We start from the raw sequence: 18,590 nt of genomic DNA on the forward strand, positions 1-18,590 counted from the left end.
GTCTGGGTGCTCTGGCACGTGGGGAGGGCACCCACCACCTTCAGGGCACCCCGGCTCTGTGCTGGGGTGTTGGCAGGGGGCTGGGACCAGGACAGGCCTGGGGCACCCCGTGGGGAGCGGCTGGGGAGGGTGTGGGGTGCTGGGGGCGAGGGCTGTGCCACGAGGGGTTCACCTGGAGCGGGAGTGCCTGCCCTGGCACGGCCAGCGGGGCCGGGGACCCCGGGCACCCCCCCGGCGGGCTCTGCTCCGGTGCCGGCAGCGAGGCAGTTAACGGAGCTTGTCATCTCCCTCTTAGGGCTCCGCTCCTGAGCTGCAGCTTGAGTCAGTTGTGTGGAGGTGGCAGCGGCGGCAGCTCGGGCTGGCACACGGGCTCCGGCTGGCACACGGGCTCTGGCTGGCACACCGACCCCACACCGACAGCTGCCCACGGAGCCCGGGCTACCGGCACCCAGGTGAGGGGGGCGGCTGGGCAGGGTGGGAGCTGGTGCCCCCTGCACCGGGAGATGCCAAGGGGTGCCCGTGATCCTGGGAAGGGTGATGATGCCCACCGGAGCTGGGGCACCAGAGCCGTGTGCCCGGAGGGCCCGCGCGCTGCATGGCTTCGCCAGGAAACTTTGGCCGGGTGGTGGCAGCTCGTGGCCGAGGCATGGGCGGGTGGGCAGGGGGGCTGCTCTGCCCCTGCCCGAGCCGGGCAGCCCCTGGGGGCTGTACCTGGGGGGCCAAGCCCCGGGCTGGGGCTGGCAGAGCTCCGCGATGCCCTGGCACTGCTGCATCGCCTGGCTGAGTCTGGCCAGCACCTGGGCAGAGGGTGGCCCCTGTCCCCTGCACAGGGGGAATCCCCCTGTCACCCCGAGGTGCCACCAGCCCAGCCCAGGGCACTGGGATGTGACCGGCACTGCCAGCATCACCCGGCGGCACCGACAAGGACCCGGTGTCCCCGGTGCCCTCGCCAGCGAGCCTTACCCGGGCGGTGGGTGCTGCCTGCGGGGACGGGAGGGGAATCTCTGCTCCCCAGCGCCTGGAGGGGCACCCTGGGGTGGTCCCTGCGCAGCCCCCGCTCCTGCACAGCATCCCAGCCCCTTCCCCGCGGGACGCATCCTGCCCCTGGCACACAGCTGGGCACAGCCCCAGGGACCCCTGGTTGCCTGTGGGGCTGGCTGGCGTGGGTACACGGGCAGCATCACGAGGGGTCACGGGGCTCCGGCTCACCCCACTGTGCTTTGACACCCTGCAGGGTCCCGTGGAGCCACCGGGACTGGAACCAGCCGCCCGCCTTGGAGGGGTCCCTGGGGTCCCACCGGAGCACCCCACCAGTGCCCGCTGCCACCGGGGACCTGCCCAACCCTGCACCACGCCTGGCACCGCGGGGCGACGTGCCCTGGGCATGACGGGCGCCTGCCCGACTCCCTGACGGCAACGAAGGCAACGAAGGCAGAGGCCGCCCGTGCCACCCCGCGCCCCCCACATGCCGCTAGACCACGGGGCCGCCTGCCCGCCATCGCGCCCGGCCGCCATGGGCGAGGTGCCCGAGCCGTCGCCCCAGGCCCCGCTGGCCGTGCTCTCCAAGGTGGAGCTGCGGGTGAGCTGTAGGCACCTCCTGGACCGCGACACGCTCAACAAGTCGGACCCCTGCGTCCTGCTGCTCATGCAGTGCCAGGGGCAGTGGATGGAGGTAGGAGGGTGGGGGGCACCGCGGGCACCCACCGTGGCAGGGCAGGCTGTCATCGGGGCCGTGAAGGGGCTGGGCGCGGGGTTGGGGTCTCTGGGATGGGGACAGGAGCAGAGACAGCCCCAGGGTGGGTGCAATGCCCACGGGGCTGGAGATGGGGTGAGAGCCACTGCACGGGGTGCAGGAGATGGCACGGAGCTGGGTACAGGGTGCAGAGCAGGGTGCAGGGGGCAGGAGATGGCACGGAGCTGGGTACAGGGTGCAGAGCAGGGTGCAGGGGGCAGGAGATGGCACGGAGCTGGGTACAGGGTGCAGAGCAGGGTGCAGGGGGCAGGAGAGGGTGGAGAGCAGGGTGCAGGGTGTAGAAAGTGCAGAGCAGGGTGCAGGGTGCAGGGTACACGCAGAGGATGCTGCACGCGAGGTGCAGAGCTCCCAGGGCAGGGTGCAGGGTGCAGGGCACAGCAGGGTGTAGGGTGTAGGGTGCGGAGCAGGGCACAGGGTGAAGGGCACAGCAGGAGGCTCTGGGGCAGGGCTGGGCAGGGCACGGTGGCACATGGCAGCATGTGGGGACAGCGCGGCTACCCCGGGGCTGAGCAAGTCCCTGGGGCTCCAGTGGGGCTGGGGTATGGGGTGCCCACAGTGCCAGGGCTCCAGCACAGCCCCGCTGCCCCGGGCCAGGGCCAAGGGCAACTTTGGCCACCCCCGGGGTGGATCAGGGCTTGTGGGCTGCCCCGAGCAGTGTGGGACCAGCCCCTGTGAGAGGGGGCTCAGGGCTGGCACCGCGGCTGTGTGCCCCTCGCTGCGCTGCCCTGGGGGGCCCTGGGGCCCGCACGAGCCGGGGCTGGTGCTGGGGTTGGCACTGGGGCTGGTACTGGGGTTGGCCCTGGCACCAGGGTTGGCACTGGGGTTGGCACTGGTGTGCCGTGCCACGCTCTGTGTGCCGTGCTGTGCTCTGCTGTGCCATACCATGCCATGCTGTGCCGTACAAAGCCCAGATCCAAGAGGCAAGGTCCCTCCTGGGCCACCTTTCAGAGGGACTCTGTGAGCTGTCCCCTCCCTGTCCCTGCCAGCGCGGGTCCCCCAGCCCAGCCGGGACGGTGGCTGAAGCCGGCTCAGCCGCTGCCCAGTGGCTCTGAGAGCCAGAACGGCCCCGGACACGCTGGCAGGGGCTGGCACCGGCGAGGCTGAGGTGGCCGGGGAGGCACGATGCTGCATGGGGTGGCCCCGCCAGCACCGGGGGAGTTGTGCCCTGGGAATCGGGGCTGGCAGGGCTGGAGCCCTCCGGGGTGCCCGTCCCTGCCCAAGCTGCACCAGGGCTGCCCCCCCATGCCACTCACTGGGAACTGGCACGGGCAGGGAAATGTGCGGGGCTGGTGCTTCCTGGCATCCCCCAGCCCTGTGCCCTATGTCCCTGCAACCCCATGTCCCCGCACCCCTGTGCCCTGGTGTCCCCGCACCCCGGTGCCCCCATGTCCCTGCACCCCCGTGCCCCAGTGTCCCCGCAGCCCCATGCCCTGCTGTCCCTGCACCCCTGTGCCCCAGTGTCCCCGCACCCCCGTGCCCCGGTGTCCCTGCAGCCCCATGCCCTGCTGTCCCTGCACCCTCGTGCCCCAGTGTCCCCACACCCCTGTGCCCTGGTGTCCCCACACCCCGGTGCCCCAGTGTCCCCACACCTCCATGCCCTGGTGTCCCCACACCCCGGTGCCCCAGTGTCCCCACAGCCCTGTGCCCCCGTGTCCCTGCAGCCCCATGCCCGGCTCCCGGGGAGCTCTGGCACCCCGCGGTCCCGGGCAGCTCCGCTGGCCCCAGTGCAGCCCCGTGCCAGGCCCTGGCACTGGCCCCGCCGCCCCAGCCCGGCTCCCCGCAGGTGGACCGCAGCGAGGTCATCAAGAGCAACCTCAACCCCGTCTTCGCCAAGATCTTCACGGTCGATTACTCCTTCGAGGAGGTGCAGAAGCTGCGCTTCGAGGTGTACGACAGCCACGGGCACGCCGGCGTGGGCACGCACGACGACGACTTCCTGGGGGGCATGGAGTGCACCGTGGGGCAGGTGAGCCTGCGCCCCCCGCCCCGGGGACGCCCGCCAGCGCCGGGCACCCCCCGACCCCTCGGCTTCCGCAGATCGTGGCACAGAAGCGGGTGACGAAGCCGCTGTTCCTCAAGTACGGGAAGTTCGCGGGCAAGTCCACCATCACGGTGAGTGGCCGAGCCCACGGCACCGGGCTGGGGCACTGGGGTGGCACCAAGCAGGGACCCTGGGGTGGCACCGAGCTGGGACACTTGGGTGGCACCGGGCTGGGGCGTGCAGATGACACTGAGCTGGGACCCTGGGGTGGCATCGAGGTGGGACACATGGGTGGCACCAAGGCTGGACCCTGGGGTGGCACTTAGCTGGGGCACATGGGTGGTGCCAAGGCTGGATCCTGGGGTGGCACCAAGCTGAGGCACATGGGTGGCACCAAGCAGGGACCCTGGGGTGGCACCAAGCTGAGGCATACAGGTGGCACCAAGCAGGGATCCTGGGGTGGCACTGAGCTGGGGCACAGGGGTGGCACCAAGCAGGGACCCTGGGGTGGCACTGAGCTGGGGCACAGGGGTGGCACCAAGCAGGGACCCTGGGGTGGCACCAAGATGAGGCATACAGGTGGCACCAAGCAGGGATCCTGCGGTGGCACCAAGCTGGGACACATGGGTGGCACCAGGCTGGGACCCTGGGGTGGCACCAAGCTGGGACACATGGGTGGTGCCAAGCCTGGACCCTGGGGTGGCACGAAGCTGGGGCACATGGGTGGTGCCAAGGCTGGATCCTGGGGTGGCACCGAGCTGAGGCACATGGGTGGCACCAAGCAGGGACCCTGGGGTGGCACCAAGCTGAGGCATACAGGTGGCACCAAGCAGGGATCCTGCGGTGGCACCAAGCTGGGACACATGGGTGGCACCAAGGCTGGACCCTGGGGTGGCACCAAGCTGGGACACATGGGTGGCACCAAGCAGGGATCCTGCGGTGGCACCAAGCTGGGACACATGGGTGGCACCAAGCAGGGACCCTGGGGTGGCACCGAGCTGGGACACATGGGTGGCATCAAGGCTGGACCCTGGGGTGGCACCGAGCTGAGGCATGCAGGTGGCACCAAGGCTGGCCCCTGGGGTGGCACTGAGCTGAGGCATGCAGGTGGCACCAAGCAGGGACCCTGGGGTGGTACCAAGCTGGGACACATGTGTGGCACCCAGCTGAGGTGACGCGGTGGCACTGAATGGGGCATGTGGGTTGCACCAGACTGGGGCACATGGGTGGCACCAGACTGGGGTGCTGGGACGGCATTGAGCTGGGACATGTGGGTGGCACCGAGGTGGGTCAGTGCAGTGGCAGTGAGCTGGGGTGGGGGGCCATGAGCTGGGGTCCCCAAGGACCCTCCTGTCCTCGCTGTCACCCAGCTGCCCCCCAGGCTCTTGGGGGTGAGGAGGGCTCGGGGTCCCCACTGACGCCTGCTGGCCACCCTGGGGGTCCCCGCCATGCCAGGGAGGGCGCGTGGCACCCCGTCCCCTCCCATGTCACCGCCCTGCCCGCGCAGGCAGGGGGACAAAGCCATGGTGGGTGCTGAGCACCCCGCGGCCACCTCTCCTCGCAGGTCATCTCGGAGGAGATCTCGGGCAACAACGGCTACGTGGAGCTGGCCTTCCGGGCCAAGAAGCTGGACGACAAGGTGAGCTGGGGCCGGGGGGTGGGCAGGGTGGGCAGGGCGGGCAGCGCAGAGGGTGCTCTGCCCCATCCTCCCTCCTCCAGGACCTCTTCAGCAAGTCGGACCCTTTCCTGGAGATCTACCGCGTGGACGACGACGGCAGCGAGCAGCTCGTGTACCGCACGGAGGTGAGCCCCGTCCCTCGGGCCACCCGGCCCCGCTGGCCCTCGGACCACCCGGCCCCCGCGGCCACCCGGCCCCGCTGAGCCCTGGCCCCGCAGGTGGTGAAGAACAACCTGAGCCCCATCTGGGAGCCCTTCAAGGTCTCCCTCAACTCACTCTGCAGCTGCGAGGAGAAGAGGAAGCTGAGGGTGAGGAAGGGCCACGGGGACCCACGTCCTTGCCCCGGTGCCACGTGTCCCCTGGCTCCCCCACAGCCCCACGTGGGCAGCGTGCCGGGGTCCCCGGGGATGGTGCCGGGGTCCCAGGGATGGTGCTGGGGTCCCCGGGGATGGTGGCAGGGATGGGGGTGTAGGTGGGTGCCCCCCGAGCCGGGGCTGAGCCGTCCCCCGGCGCAGTGCGTGGTGTGGGACTACGACTCACGGGGCAAACACGACTTCATCGGGGAGTTCACCACCACCTTCGAGGAGATGCAGAAGGCGATGGGGGAGAACAAGGTGGGCACAGGGACACGGGGACAGGCTGTGGGGTCGCCCCTCCGTGCTGCCGGCAGAGCCCGCTCCAGGAGGCACCTCCCAGCTCCAACGCTGGGTTTGGGGCTGTTCTCCCCTCGCTGCCCCACTCGTTGGGGAAGGGATGGTGGGGCTGGGCTCCTCGGGGGAAATGGGCCCCAGATGGGCTGGCTGGGAGTGGGGGATGGCGGGTGCACCCTGGGGCTGCGGGGTTGTGGGGCCACAGAATCCCAGAATCAACCAGGTTGGAAGAGCCCTCTGGGATCATCGAGTCCAACCATTGCCCTGACACCACCGTGTCAACTAGACTGTGGGGTTCTGGGGCTGCAGGGTTGTGGGGTTGCATCGTTGTGGGGCCACAGGGCTGTGGGGCTGCAGGGTTGTGGGGCCATGGGATGGAGCATTATGGGGCTGCAGGGCAGCAGGGTTATGGGGTGGTGGGGTTATGGGGTGGTGGGGTTATGGGTCAGTGGGGTTATGGGGTGGTGGGGTTATGGGTCAGTGGGTTTATGGGGTGGTGGGTTTATGGCACGGTGGGGTTATGGGTCAGTGGGGTTATGGGGTGGTGGGGTTATGGGGTGGTGGGGTTGTGGGGTGGTGGGGTTATGGGTCGATGGGGTTATGGGGTCGCAGTGCTGCAGAGCCGTGGGGCCGGGGGTCTGCGGGGTCGTGGCAGGGGGGTGCTGGCGCGTGGGGCCGTGCCCCCGGGGCTGGGGGGCCGCAGGCAGCGCGCGTGCCCCGTGCCGCAGGTGCAGTGGGACTGCATGAACCCCAAGTACAAGATCAAGAAGCGCAACTACAAGAACTCGGGGGTCGTGGTGCTGCTGGACTTGAAGGTGAGTGAATGCGTGCCAAGCCGTGCCGTGCCGTGCCATGCTGTGCCGAGCTGTGCCGTGCCATGGGGTGGCGTGGGGCAGGCTGACGTGGGTCCCTCTGGAAGATCCACAGGGTTTACTCCTTCCTGGACTACATCATGGGCGGCTGCCAGATCCACTTCACGGTGAGCCGTGTCCCCCTGCCCCGGGGGCCAGGCAGGGGCTCTGGCGCTGGCCCACGTGCCCATCCCCAGGGCCGGGGGCTGCGGTGGCACATCCCGGCACCCCCGAGCCACGGCTGTGCCACGGCGCTGGCAAGTGGGGCTGGCAGAGCCACCCGACCCCAGCGGGGACACGCCGGTGGCCCTGCTTGCCCCGGAGGACCCTGATTGCCACCATCTCCCCCTGGCCAGGTGGCCATCGACTTCACGGCCTCCAACGGGGACCCCCGGAACAGCTGCTCCCTGCACTACATCAACCCCTACCAGCCCAACGAGTACCTCAAGGCGCTGGTGGCCGTGGGCGAGATCTGCCAGGACTACGACAGGTCGGGCACTCCGTGGGTCCCCCGGGGCCAGGACACCCCGGTGATGGCCACCCTGGGGCCAGGACGCCCCGGTGATGGCCCCCCCGATGCTGGCACGGCCAGAGCCTCTCACCCCTCTTCCCTTGCAGCGATAAGAGATTCTCGGCTCTGGGCTTTGGGGCGAGGATCCCCCCCAAGTACGAGGTGAGGGGGTGGTTGGGGCACGGGGGGCCCTGTGGGACCCCAGGGATGCACCCGTCCCTCCGGGTGCCCTTGGCCCTGGCTCCTGTGGGGCTCAGCCGGGGGCTGTGGTGGGTGGGTGGGCACTGGCCCCCCATCCCCTCTCGCCCTCCAGGTCTCCCACGATTTCGCCATCAACTTCAACCCCGACAACGATGAGTGCGAGGGTGAGCCCAGCTCTGGTCCCATGGCCCCCCCACCCCGTGCCAGAGCCCGGTGCTGCCACCCCTCACCCCTTCTGTCCCCCACCCCAGGCATCCAGGGCGTCGTGGAGTCCTACCAGAGCTGCCTGCCCAAAATCCAGCTCTACGGCCCCACCAACGTGGCCCCCATCATCTCCAAGGTGGCTCGCGTGGCGGCCGACGAGGAGCGGACGAAGGAGGCTTCGGTACGTCCCCAGGCTGGGCTGAGACCCGGCACGCTCGTGCCATGTGTGGCTGTCCCCGGGGGTGGCCGCGGGGCCGGGCAGCCCCCCCAGAGCATCATCCCCCCCCCCCACCAGCAATACTTCATCCTGCTGATCCTGACCGACGGCGTGGTGACGGACATGGCGGACACGCGCGAGGCCATCGTCCGCGCCTCCTACCTGCCCATGTCCATCATCATCGTCGGCGTGGGCAACGCCGACTTCACCGACATGCAGATCCTCGACGGGGACGACGGCGTCCTGCGCTCCCCCCGCGGCGAGCCCGTCCTCCGCGACATCGTCCAGTTCGTCCCCTTCCGCGAGTTCAAGAACGTGAGTGGGGCACTGGGGGCCCTCCTGTCCCCTCCCATCCCCTCCCGTCCCCTCCTGTCCCCTCCCGTCCCCTCCCGTCCCCTCCATCCCCTCCATCCCCTCCTGTCGCCTCCTGTCCCTTCCCGTCCCCTCCTGTCCCCTCCCGTCCCCTCCATCCCCTCCCGTCCCCTCCATCCCCTCCCGTCCCTTCCCGTCCCTTCCCATCCCCTCCTGTCCCCTCCCGTCCCCTCCCGTCCCCTCCATCCCCTCCGTCCCTTCCCGTCCCCTCTCGTCCCCTCCATCCCCTCCTGTCCCCTCCCGTCCCCTCCATCCCCTCCCGTCCCCTCCCGTCCCCTCCATCCCCTCCTGTCCCCTCCCGTCCCCTCCGTCCCCTCCCGTCCCCTCCCGTCCCCTCCATCCCCTCCCGTCCCCTCCCGTCCCCTCCATCCCCTCCTGTCCCCTCCCGTCCCCTCCCATCCCCTCCCATCCCCTGCTGTCCCCTCCCGTCCCCTCCCGTCCCCTCCATCCCCTCCATCCCCTCCTGTCCCCTCCCGTCCCCTCCCGTCCCCTCCATCCCCTCCTGTCCCCTCCCGTCCCCTCCCATCCCCTCCCATCCCCTCCCGTCCCCTCCCGTCCCCTCCGTCCCCTCCATCCCCTCCATCCCCTCCCGTCCCCTCCCGTCCCCTCCATCCCCTCCCATCCCCTCCCGTCCCCTCCTGTCCCCTCCGTCCCCTCCCATCCCCTCCCGTCCCCACGGCAGCACCGAGCACCACTGCCCGCCCAGCCGGTGCCCCGTGGGTGCTGCTCCCCACTCCGGGGCAGGCGGGTGCCACCGTGCCCCAGCTCACCCGTCCCCCCGCTGTCCCCCCCCGGTGTCCCCCGTCCCACAGGCGTCCCCGACGGCGCTGGCCAAGTGTGTGCTGGCAGAGGTGCCCAAGCAGGTGGTGGAGTACTACAGCTACAAGGCCTTCCCCCCGCGGTGCCCCCGGCCCGAGCCCCCCGAGCCCCCCCTCGGCTCGCCCCAGTGACCCCCCGGTGCCCCACGGGGACAGTCGGGGTCCCACCCCGCCGCAGACCCCTCCTCGCACCGGGAGCTGGCTGGGGGCACGGGGACAGGCCGGTGCCCCAGCGCAGGAGGGTCCCCAGCGGGCATCGCCCGCTCCCGGTGGTCCGTGCCCCGCAGCCCGTCCCCGCTCCGTCCCCGCTGTCCCCTCGGTCCCCGCTTGTCACTCGCTCTGACGTCGTTTGGAGGCTGCATGACGAACCCCCCGGTGTGGGGGGACCCCCCAATAAAGCAACCCCACCCCATGCCCGTGCCCGTGCCGCGTGCTCTCGGGGCGCCGACGCCAAAGCTCCGTGCCAGGGGCTCGGCGGGTCACGGGCAGAGGGACAGGCAGCTCCCGGGGTGCCCCCTCACGCCCCTCACCGTGCCACCGCGTGCCATGTACCGTGTGGCATGTGCCATGTCACCTGTGCCCTGTGCCATGGGCTGTATGCTGCATGCCATGCACTGTGCCATGTGCCACATACCGTGTGTCACGTGCCACGTACTGCATGCCACGTGCCATCTTCCATGTGCCATGTGCTGTGTGCCATGTGTCATGTGCCATGTTCTGTGTGCTATGTGCCATGTACCGCATGCCATGTGCCGCCCACTGAGTGCCAAGTGCTTCATGGCATGTGCTCCGTGTCGTGCCACATGCCACCCCATGTGCCATGCGCGTTGCCATGTGCCGTGTGCCGCGTGCCATGTTCTGGGCCACGGGCTGTGTGCTGCGTGCCATGTGCCGTGTGCCATGCTGTGCCACGTGCCGTGTACCACGTACCGGGCGCTGTGCCATGCTGCTGCCATGTGCAGCGCACCCAGCGCTGTGTGCCAGCTGCCTGCTGCCACGTGCTGTGTGACACCGCGCCACGTCCCCTGTGCCAGGTGTCATTCACCCTGTGCCATGCACTGTGTCCCGGTAGATGCTCCTGGGGAGGTGATGTCCCCTGGGGTGGGGTGTGACCCAAGGCCACCACGGGGACTGGCACTGGGGCCCCGGGGCAGCTATCGCAGGGTGGGGGCCACCCAGGAGCCTGGCACACGGGTGCCACCGAGGTGGGGATGCTGCAAGTGCCAGCACAGAGGTGCCAACCCACCCACCAGCATGGCCACGCTGCACCACCATGCCCCTCCATGCCGCCGCTGCTGGCACCCTGGCACGCTGCCCGCACCGCCCTGGTCCCCCCACGTATTTATAGCTCCTGATTCATCTCCGTGCCAAGGGATAACGGACGTCACCATAGAAACCAACACTGTGCCGGCCCTCGGCGCGGGCAGGGGTCTGGGTGCCCCGCTGGCGGGTGCAGGGGGACCCCCGGGGCTGGGGGTGCCCCGTGTCACCGAGCCTGGCTGCACCCAGGGCAGGGTGGCAGGGCTGGCAGGGTGCCAGTGCCAGCGGCCCACGGTGCTGGCATCCCCAGGGAGGGTCTTGCCGCCCACCCCCAGCTCAGCTGAGCCCTGGCCGGGGGTCCCGCTCGAGCTGTGCCCGAGCTGTGCCCTCGCCCTCGCCCTCCTGGCGCTCTGCCACGCTCACCCGGCAGGGGCTGGTTAATTAAGCCAGGGGTTAATTATTGCCTGCGCTTCCCAAGCGGCTTGATATGGCAGGAGAGGGAGGAGCAGCTCCCCCCGCCTGGGGCACCCCGGGGTGCTGGGGGACGGGGGGCACGAGCCCTGGGTGCCACCACCCCAGGAGGGGACATGGGCAGGGGGGTGCCCAGCCAGGCTGGTCACGGCACCGTGCCCCCCCCTCCCCAGGCATCAGGAGGGGTGCAGTGGGGCAGGGGGGGGGGGATTGGGGTGCAGGGGGCATTTTGGGGATGCAGTGGGAGGGATGGGGGGGATTGGGGCACACAGCCCCTGCGCTGCCCACCCGGCCATTGCCCCCCCCCAGGGCAGATAAGGGCCCCGGGGACGGGTCCCCACCCTGATGTGTCCCCGGTGTCGCCGGGCGCTCCCCGCTGTCCCCCCCCGCTCCTGCCCCACACCCGTGGGAACGCGCCGCTGCCGGGAAACCGCAATAAATATTTATTTCCGCAGGGCGGAAGGGGGGTCACGGCCACGCACCCCCGCCCCGGGGGGGAGGGAGGCCACGGGGATGGCCGCAGCAAGTCCCCCATCCCCAGCGGGGTGTCACGCAGCCGGTGTCCCCCCCCATAGACCCCCCGCACCGCCGCAGCCCCCGGGGCGATGCTGGGGGGTGTGTAGGTTATGGGGGTGCTGGGGGGGGGTCCCCCGGCGGGGCTGGGCAGCGGCAGAGCAGATGCCCCCCCCAGCCCCCCCCTCAGGCCATGGGCCAGCGCAGGGGCAGCCCCGCGTCGCCCATCTCCTCCTGGTAGAGGCGGTCGAAGAGGGCGGCTTGCAGCGGGGAGAAGTGGGCTCGCCAGTCCCCCACCACGCCTGCGGGGGGCACGGGGTGGCAGGGGGGCTGCAGCCAGCCCCACACCCCCCCCTTTGCCCCCCCCCACCCATTCCCCCCCCTCACCTTTCCTCATGAAGCGGCCCTGGCTGTGGTCCATGATCTCGCGGGGGATGAGGGTGTAGTTGGCCATGGCGTTGTCCCGCATGGCGGCGAAGCTGCAGTGCTGCTCCAGGGCTGCCAGCGTCTCCGGTGCCACGGGGCAGCCCAGGAAGGCGCTGAGCCGCCGCGCTGTGCCACACAGGTCCTGTGCCGGGGGGGACACGCTCAGCCCTGGGCTACCCATGGGGACGGGGATGGGGACCCCGCGGGGCTCACCTGGTGCAGCTCCTCGTAGGTGACGTAGAGCATGTCCAGGAGGTGCCGCTGGCCCAGCCAGCCCTTGACGTGGTCGAACCAGGAGCCGTAGTGCACTGGGGGAGGCGGGGGGTGATGGGGGCCCCCGCGGGCGAGCCCCAGCACCCCGGGGACCCCCCGTGGTCCTTACCCGTGCCCTCGAGGAACCGTGTGAGGAAGGTGTCGAAGGAGCCGGGGTCGGGCAGGAACTTGGCCAGGCGGTGGAAGTGGTAGAAGGAGACGGCGACGTCCTTGGGGTTCCTGGCCACGTAGATCACCTGGGGGGGGCCAGGGTCAGCCCCGCGGCCGGGGGCATCCCGCACCACCCCGCTCAGAAAGCCCCCGGCAACCACGCCGGCTGCGGGAAGCCCCGTGGGCACGGGATGCCCCAGCGGGGACCCCCCAAACCGAGCCGGGTGCCCCCCCACCTTGGCCTTGCTCTGCTGCAGGGCGGGCGCCAGGACGCGGGCGGGCAGGTGGGTGGTGATGAGGCGGCGGGCGGCCGCGTCCCGCACCGCGTCCCTGAAGTAGATCTGCTCCAGCCAGGGCGCCCGCTCCCAGTTGGGGATGGTCTTGGCTGGCACCGCGTCCCCGCGGCTGAACAGCAGCGTCAGGATCTCCTGCATCCAGGTGGTGCCTGGGGAGGTGGGCGTCAGGGAGGCGCCAGCCTGGCACGGCATGGCACAGCAGGGCAGAGCATGGCATGACATGGCACAGCACACCATGGCACGGCGTGGCTCAGCACAGCAGGGCAGAGCATGGCATGGCACAGTGTGGTACAGCACAGAATGGCACAGCAACCCACGGCACAGGGTGGCACAGCACAGCAGGGCATGGCACGGCATGGTGCAGCATGGCACAACATCATATGGCACAGCACGGCTCAGCACCCCATGCCATGGCACACCATCATATGGCACAGCATGGCGTGGCACAGATTGGCATGGCACAGGGCAGCAGCTGCACTGGCAGTGCCGTATGGGACCCCCAGAGCCCCCACCAGTCACACCAGTCTGGGGCTGGGCACAGGACGGTGCCCAGGAAGGGAAGGGGGTGTTGGGGCTGCCCCCCCCACCACAGGGCAGGGTTTGGGGGGTGGGAGCCGATGGCCGGGGGTCCCCTGTGCTGTGCCCGGAGGGGCTGGTGGCCACGGGGCTGCGGGGGCCAAGGTGGCCCTGCCCAGGGACCAGCTGGCCCCGAGCCTGGCCACGCAGGCAGCTCCCTGTGCCACCGCCGGCACGCCGGGGGCTGTGTGGCACAGCCTGCCCTATCCCCCCCCTCCCACCCTGGGGGGTCCGCAGCCCTGCCCCACTGCCCCCCCCGGGTCCCCTCGCTGTCCCCCAGCCCTGGCAGCCCCCCCGGTGCCCCCCGGCCCTCACCCGATTTGGGGTAGGTGGCGATGACCACGTCGGTGGGGCGGAAGGGGAAGGTGGCGGCGAAGGCGAGGGACTCCTGGGTGTGGAGGTGGCCGGGCAGGGTGACGCCGGCGAAGGTCTCGGTCACCTCCATGCGCTCCATGGCCCGGCCACTGCGGGGGACGCGCCGGCCACCGCCCTTAAATAGCTGCAGAAGAGGAAGCCGTGCCGGGGAGCGGGAGGCCGGGCCCCCCCGGCACATTCCTGCCGCGGGGCCGTCACCGGGGCACGGGCTGGGGACACCCGGGGACAGGGTGGGGGTCCCGCACGGCCAGACCCACCGCCGCGGCCAGGAGAGCCCGGGGGGGGGGCTTGGGCACCCCGTTGCCCCATGGTGGGGAGGGTGCCGGGAGCCTGGCTAGTGGTAGGAGCCCACGGTGGCCCCGGGGGTGCCAGCCCCACGCCGTGCCCCACATCAGGCTCGCCATGGCCCGGGATGAGGAGCGGGGCCGGTCGTCTCCACGTGGCTCCGTGCCATCCCAGCAGCCCCGCTGTGCCTCGTGACACCGCGGCCACCATTGGCCCCCGTGGCCACCAGCCAGCTGGGGTTGGCACCCCACAATGGGTGCCTCAGTTTCCCACACACACACACGATGCCAGTGGGGCGGGAGGGAGCCCGGCACCATGGGCAACCCCACAGTGGTGCCGTGGGGTGGCCTCACGCTGGCACCCGCCCGACGCCACGTCGGGGGGTGGCCCTGGGGTGGCCACAGCCCGTCCCAGCCCCACACGCCGCAAAAACCTACTTGGGAGCCGTCGCAGGCAGCAGCCGCCCGAGCGTCCCGGGACCGGGGTGAGCGAGGGGCAACGGGTGGCAGCGGCGGTGCCGGCGGGTGCTGGCACCGGGGAGGCCGAGGCGGGGATGGGACCGGCGACTTTCCCAGCGACAAAAAATCTGGGCTGAATTAGAGGGGCCGGGAGCGTCACCGCAGCTCTGCCGAGAGGCCGCGGCGCCGCCGTGCCACCGGGGCCGGGCTGGGGGAGGCCGCCGCGGTGCCCGGGCGCAGGGCACGGGGTGGGGTTACGGCTGCGGGTCCTGGTTATTTATTTACAGCGGGAGGGGACGGGCGGCGAGCCGGGGCAGGCGTCCCGGTGCGGGCGCTCGGCAGGGTCCCGGTGGCAGCGGGAGGTCCCGGTTCACCCCCCTGGGCACCGAGCGGGCGAAGATGCCGGACGGGAAGGTGCTGGTGCTGGTGCTGGCGCTGGCGCTGCCCTGCGCCGGGCAGAGTCACCGGGAGGAGGCCGAGCGCATCATGGCCACCACGCCGGTCATCGACGGGTGAGCAAAGGTTGCCCCGACGGCTCTCGGCACCCTGAGAAACCCCCGGCCAGAAAAACCCCCCCCGGGAACGGCCCTACCGGGGCATCCCCGCGCCGGGCACCTGAGGGGATCCCCGGGCAGGGTGCCGGGAACCGGGGCCAGGCTGCCCCGGGGGAAGTTCCTGGTCGAGGCAAACGTGTCCCACGGGGTCATGTCCTAAGGGACGTCCCCAGTCTCGTAACGGGGCCCCCAGGAGGGTCTGGTCCTCCACAGGGTCCCCCGTGGCCACCAGCCCTGTGCCGTGGCAGCCCGGTGTGGCGCGGGGAACCGGAGGATGTGGGGACCGTGACGCGGGAGGGGAGAAGGGGGAGCAGGTCCAGAGCACTTCCCCAGCGGTGCGGGCACCACGGGGTGGTGACAGCCCCGAGGTGGTGGTGACATCCCCGCAGCGGTGCCAGTGACGTCCCTGTAAGATGCCAGGCTGGCTCCCCCGGGTGCAGGCGCTGAGCGGGCATGGGGGGGGTGCAGAGGTGCACAGAGGGGTGCCCAACCTCCCCCCCAGCTCTCTGGTGGCCAGCAAAGGGGGGGTCCCATGTGGGGCTTGTGCCCTGGGAGTGACCTGCCCACGGCTCCTTGGGTGGCTCTTCCCAGAGGGCAGCTGGGTGGGTGATGGATGATGGGCAGATGGATGTGTGGGCAGCCAGAGCGGGCGAGAGGCAGCCGGGGGTGGGTGGGCAGAGGGGTGGCAGCCCCTCACTCCGGCTCTCCCTGCCCAGGCACAATGACCTGCCCTGGCAGCTCCTCAGGAGGTTCAACAACCAGCTGGGGCTGCCCGAGGCCAACCTGCAGCTGCTCGACGGCACCCACACCAACATCCCCAAACTGCGCCGCGGGCACGTGGGCGGGCAGGTGGGACGGGGAGGGCACCGGGAGGGCACCGAGGAGGGCACCAGGGAGGGCACCAGAGAGGGCACCAGGGCGGGTGGAGGGTACTGGGGCAGGCAGGGGGCATCAGGGATGGCACCGGCGTGGGCAGGGGCACCAGGGTGGGCACCAGGGAGGGCACCGGCGAGGGCAGGGTGTACTGGGGCAGGCAGGGTGCATCAAGGATGGTACTGGGGTGGGCACCAGGGCAGGCGGGGGGGTACTGGGGCAGGCAGGAGGCATCAGGGATGGCACCGGCGTGGGCAGGGGCACCAGGGTGGGCACCAGGGAGGGCACCGGCGAGGGCAGGGTGTACTGGGGCAGGCAGGAGGCATCAGGGATGGCACCAGGGTGGGCACCAGCGAGGGCAGGGGGTACTGGGGCAGGCAGGAGGCATCAGGGATGGCACCGGTGTGGGCAGGGGCATCGGGGTGGGCACCGGGGAGAGCACTGGCAAGAGCAGGGGGTACCGGGGCAGGCAGGGTGCACCAGGGCTGGCACCGGGGCGGGTGGCGGTGGGCACGGGTCCGGGGCCCCGGTGCTGACCCGGTGCCGCCGCGGGCAGTTCTGGTCGGTGTACGTGCCCTGCGAGACGCAGAACAGGGACGCGGTGAAGCGCACGCTGGAGCAGATCGACGTGGTGCACCGCATGTGCGAGCTCTACCCCGAGACCTTCGCCTGCGTCCTCGACAGCGCCGGTGAGCGGGCACGGGGCAGGGGTGCTCCGGGGGGGACGTGGGTGCCCACCCCGCTGATGCCCACCCCTCCCGCAGGCACCCGGCAGGCGTTCCAGAGCGGGAAGGTGGCCAGCCTCATCGGGGTGGAGGGCGGCCACTCCATCGACAGCAGCCTGGGCGTCCTGCGCACCTTCTACCGCCTGGGCGTGCGCTACATGACCCTCACCCACAGCTGCAACACCCCCTGGTAGCAGTGGGGGACGGGGATGGGGTGACAGGGCCAGTGGGGGGGGGTGACACGGGGCGTGGGGACGTGGCTGGGGGCTACCTTGATGCTCTCCCTGCTCTGCAGGGCTGACAACTGGCTGGTGGACACGGGGGACGAGCCAGCGCTGCACCACGGCCTCTCGCCCTTTGGGAAGGTGAGTGGGGACGGGGTTGGTGGCAGCGACTGGGAGCAATGGCCCGGATGGCACCCACCAGCCCCATGCTGGCTTGTTGAGCCGAGCAGGGGGTGCCCAGTGTCCCCTGGGTACACGGTGTTCCCACATAGAATGGTTTGGGTGCGAAGGGACCTTAAAGCCCATCCAGTTCCAACCCCCTGCCACGGGCAGGGACACCTTCCACCAGCCCAGGTTGCTCCAAGCCCCATCCAACCTGGCACACCCAGGGCTGCCACAGCCCCCTCACACCCACCCTGACCCCATCCCCGTCCCCGCAGACGGTGCTGGAGGAGATGAACCGCCTGGGCATGATCGTGGACCTGGCCCACGTCTCGGTGGACACCATGAAGGTCGTGCTGAACCTCTCCAAAGCCCCCGTCATCTTCAGCCACTCGTCCGCCTACAGCCTCTGCCCGCACCGCCGCAACGTGCCCGACGACGTGCTGAGGACAGTGGTGAGCACCAGGGCAGGGATGGGGGGGGCTGGCAGGGGGGGCAGCATGGCTCAGGGCCACCTCTCCCCCAGGCCTCCACAGGCAGCCTGGTGATGGTCAACTTCTACAACGCCTACGTGACGTGCGGGGACACGGCCACGCTGGCTGACGTCGCAGGTGAGGCAGGTGGGTGGGGAGGGGGTGGCAGTGTGTCCCCCCCCATCCTGCTCACCCCGGCCCCTCCATGCCCACAGACCACATGGACCACGTGAAGAAGGTGGCCGGTGCCCAGGCCGTCGGCTTCGGCGGGGACTACGACGGGGTCCCAGGGTAACGTGGCTGCACTGGTGGGACGGGGTGGCGTGTCCCCAGCCGTGGGGACTTGCCATGGGGTGGGGGGCTCTCCCCTGCGTGGGTGGCTGGGGGTGTGGTAGGTGGGTGCCAGCTGCGGGGTGGCACAGGGTCCCCACCGGCCTGGAGGACGTGTCCACGTACCCCGCGCTGGTGGCCGAGCTGCTGGCGAGGAACTGGACGGAGGAGGAGGTGAGGGCGGCCCTGGCTGAAAACCTGCTCCGTGTCTTCAGGAGGGTGGAGGAGGTGAGCGGGGCACGGGGGGCATCGGGCACGGGGGGCACCGGGCATGGGGACCGTGGGAGTGCTGGGCAGGGGGAGGAAGGGCGCGATGGGGACGTGCGGGCCGTGGGATGGCGTGGGGCGGCAAGGGGACGTGCAAGGTGACAGGGGCTGTATGGGGCACAGGGACCACCCCTCGACCTTGTCCCCGCCGCAGGTGAAGACGGCCCTGCAAGGCACGGCTGCCCGCGAGACGCCCATCGCCTTCGAGGCGCTGGAGGGGACCTGCAGGACCCGCTATGGCTACGCCAACCGTGCCAGCACGGCCCAGCTCCCACCGATGGCCCTGACGCTGGCGCTGGCCCTGCTCCGCTCCCTGCTCCCCTAGCACCTGGCCCGGGGGGTGCTGGTGGCCGGCCAGGTGGCTGTGGGGCTGGCCCCGACTCTGCCACCCCTTCCCGCCGGTGCCAGCCCCACGAGCCAAATAAAGCCGTTGCTTCGAGCACCGCTGGCACCGTGTGCCCATGCCGGGACCCTGCAGGGACCACCAGCCCCAGCCCCATCACCCTGCTCCTGGCTGGAGGCGACGAGCCACCCTGGCATGTCACCAGCCACCCCAGCATGTCACTGGCCACCCCAGCACCCTGCTGGCCACCCCAGCAGGGCAGAGCCGTAGGGGCCCCGTGGGTACCCAGCCCAGGGCACCGGGAAGCTGTCACCGCACCG

The 18,590-nt window shown here is 70.9% G+C and overlaps 3 protein-coding genes across 3 annotated transcripts; 2 read left to right on the top strand and 1 right to left on the bottom strand.

Moving 5' to 3' along the window:
• Nucleotides 1–1,465: 1,465 nt before the first annotated feature.
• CPNE7 (copine 7) lies at nucleotides 1,466–9,368 on the top strand. Its single transcript, XM_068411036.1, has 15 exons — nucleotides 1,466–1,672; nucleotides 3,537–3,719; nucleotides 3,791–3,865; nucleotides 5,299–5,373; nucleotides 5,454–5,537; nucleotides 5,631–5,720; nucleotides 5,928–6,026; nucleotides 6,791–6,877; nucleotides 6,982–7,041; nucleotides 7,270–7,403; nucleotides 7,532–7,586; nucleotides 7,738–7,789; nucleotides 7,877–8,010; nucleotides 8,125–8,361; nucleotides 9,231–9,368. The coding sequence occupies exons 1-15, from the start codon at nucleotides 1,466–1,468 to the stop codon at nucleotides 9,366–9,368; spliced, it is 1,710 nt and encodes a 569-aa protein (XP_068267137.1).
• Nucleotides 9,369–11,576: 2,208 nt separating this feature from the next.
• On the bottom strand, nucleotides 11,577–13,656 carry LOC137669397 (sulfotransferase 2B1-like). The gene is made up of 6 exons (XM_068411480.1): nucleotides 13,517–13,656; nucleotides 12,566–12,774; nucleotides 12,289–12,415; nucleotides 12,120–12,214; nucleotides 11,868–12,048; nucleotides 11,577–11,782 (listed from the first exon to the last, which is right to left on the bottom strand). Exons 1-6 carry the CDS (start codon nucleotides 13,653–13,655, stop codon nucleotides 11,667–11,669), a joined length of 867 nt encoding a protein of 288 aa, XP_068267581.1. The 5' UTR covers nucleotide 13,656; the 3' UTR covers nucleotides 11,577–11,666.
• Nucleotides 13,657–14,718: 1,062 nt separating this feature from the next.
• DPEP1 (dipeptidase 1) lies at nucleotides 14,719–18,252 on the top strand. The gene is made up of 10 exons (XM_068411388.1): nucleotides 14,719–14,831; nucleotides 15,590–15,722; nucleotides 16,303–16,435; nucleotides 16,511–16,661; nucleotides 16,767–16,836; nucleotides 17,136–17,312; nucleotides 17,384–17,468; nucleotides 17,546–17,621; nucleotides 17,753–17,888; nucleotides 18,082–18,252. The coding sequence occupies exons 1-10, from the start codon at nucleotides 14,719–14,721 to the stop codon at nucleotides 18,250–18,252; spliced, it is 1,245 nt and encodes a 414-aa protein (XP_068267489.1).
• Nucleotides 18,253–18,590: the final 338 nt, after the last annotated feature.

The sequence above is a fragment of the Nyctibius grandis genome, chromosome 12 (assembly GCF_013368605.1).
Source record: "Nyctibius grandis isolate bNycGra1 chromosome 12, bNycGra1.pri, whole genome shotgun sequence".
NCBI classification, from domain to species: Eukaryota; Metazoa; Chordata; class Aves; order Nyctibiiformes; family Nyctibiidae; genus Nyctibius; species Nyctibius grandis.

Coding starts and splice junctions, on each gene's coding strand:
- CPNE7 (XM_068411036.1), top strand. CDS start 1,466: ATGCCGCTAGACCACGGGGCCGCCTGCCCGCCATCGCGCCCGGCCGCC. Junction 7,587..7,737: donor GGATCCCCCCCAAGTACGAG/GTGAGGGGGTGG, acceptor CTCGCCCTCCAG/GTCTCCCACGATTTCGCCAT. Junction 8,362..9,230: donor CCTTCCGCGAGTTCAAGAAC/GTGAGTGGGGCA, acceptor CCCGTCCCACAG/GCGTCCCCGACGGCGCTGGC.
- LOC137669397 (XM_068411480.1), bottom strand. CDS start 13,655: ATGGAGCGCATGGAGGTGACCGAGACCTTCGCCGGCGTCACCCTGCCC. Junction 12,775..13,516: donor CGCCACCTACCCCAAATCGG/GTGAGGGCCGGG, acceptor CCACCTCCCCAG/GCACCACCTGGATGCAGGAG. Junction 12,215..12,288: donor ACGGTTCCTCGAGGGCACGG/GTAAGGACCACG, acceptor CGCCTCCCCCAG/TGCACTACGGCTCCTGGTTC.
- DPEP1 (XM_068411388.1), top strand. CDS start 14,719: ATGCCGGACGGGAAGGTGCTGGTGCTGGTGCTGGCGCTGGCGCTGCCC. Junction 16,662..16,766: donor CACAGCTGCAACACCCCCTG/GTAGCAGTGGGG, acceptor CCTGCTCTGCAG/GGCTGACAACTGGCTGGTGG. Junction 16,837..17,135: donor GCCTCTCGCCCTTTGGGAAG/GTGAGTGGGGAC, acceptor CCGTCCCCGCAG/ACGGTGCTGGAGGAGATGAA.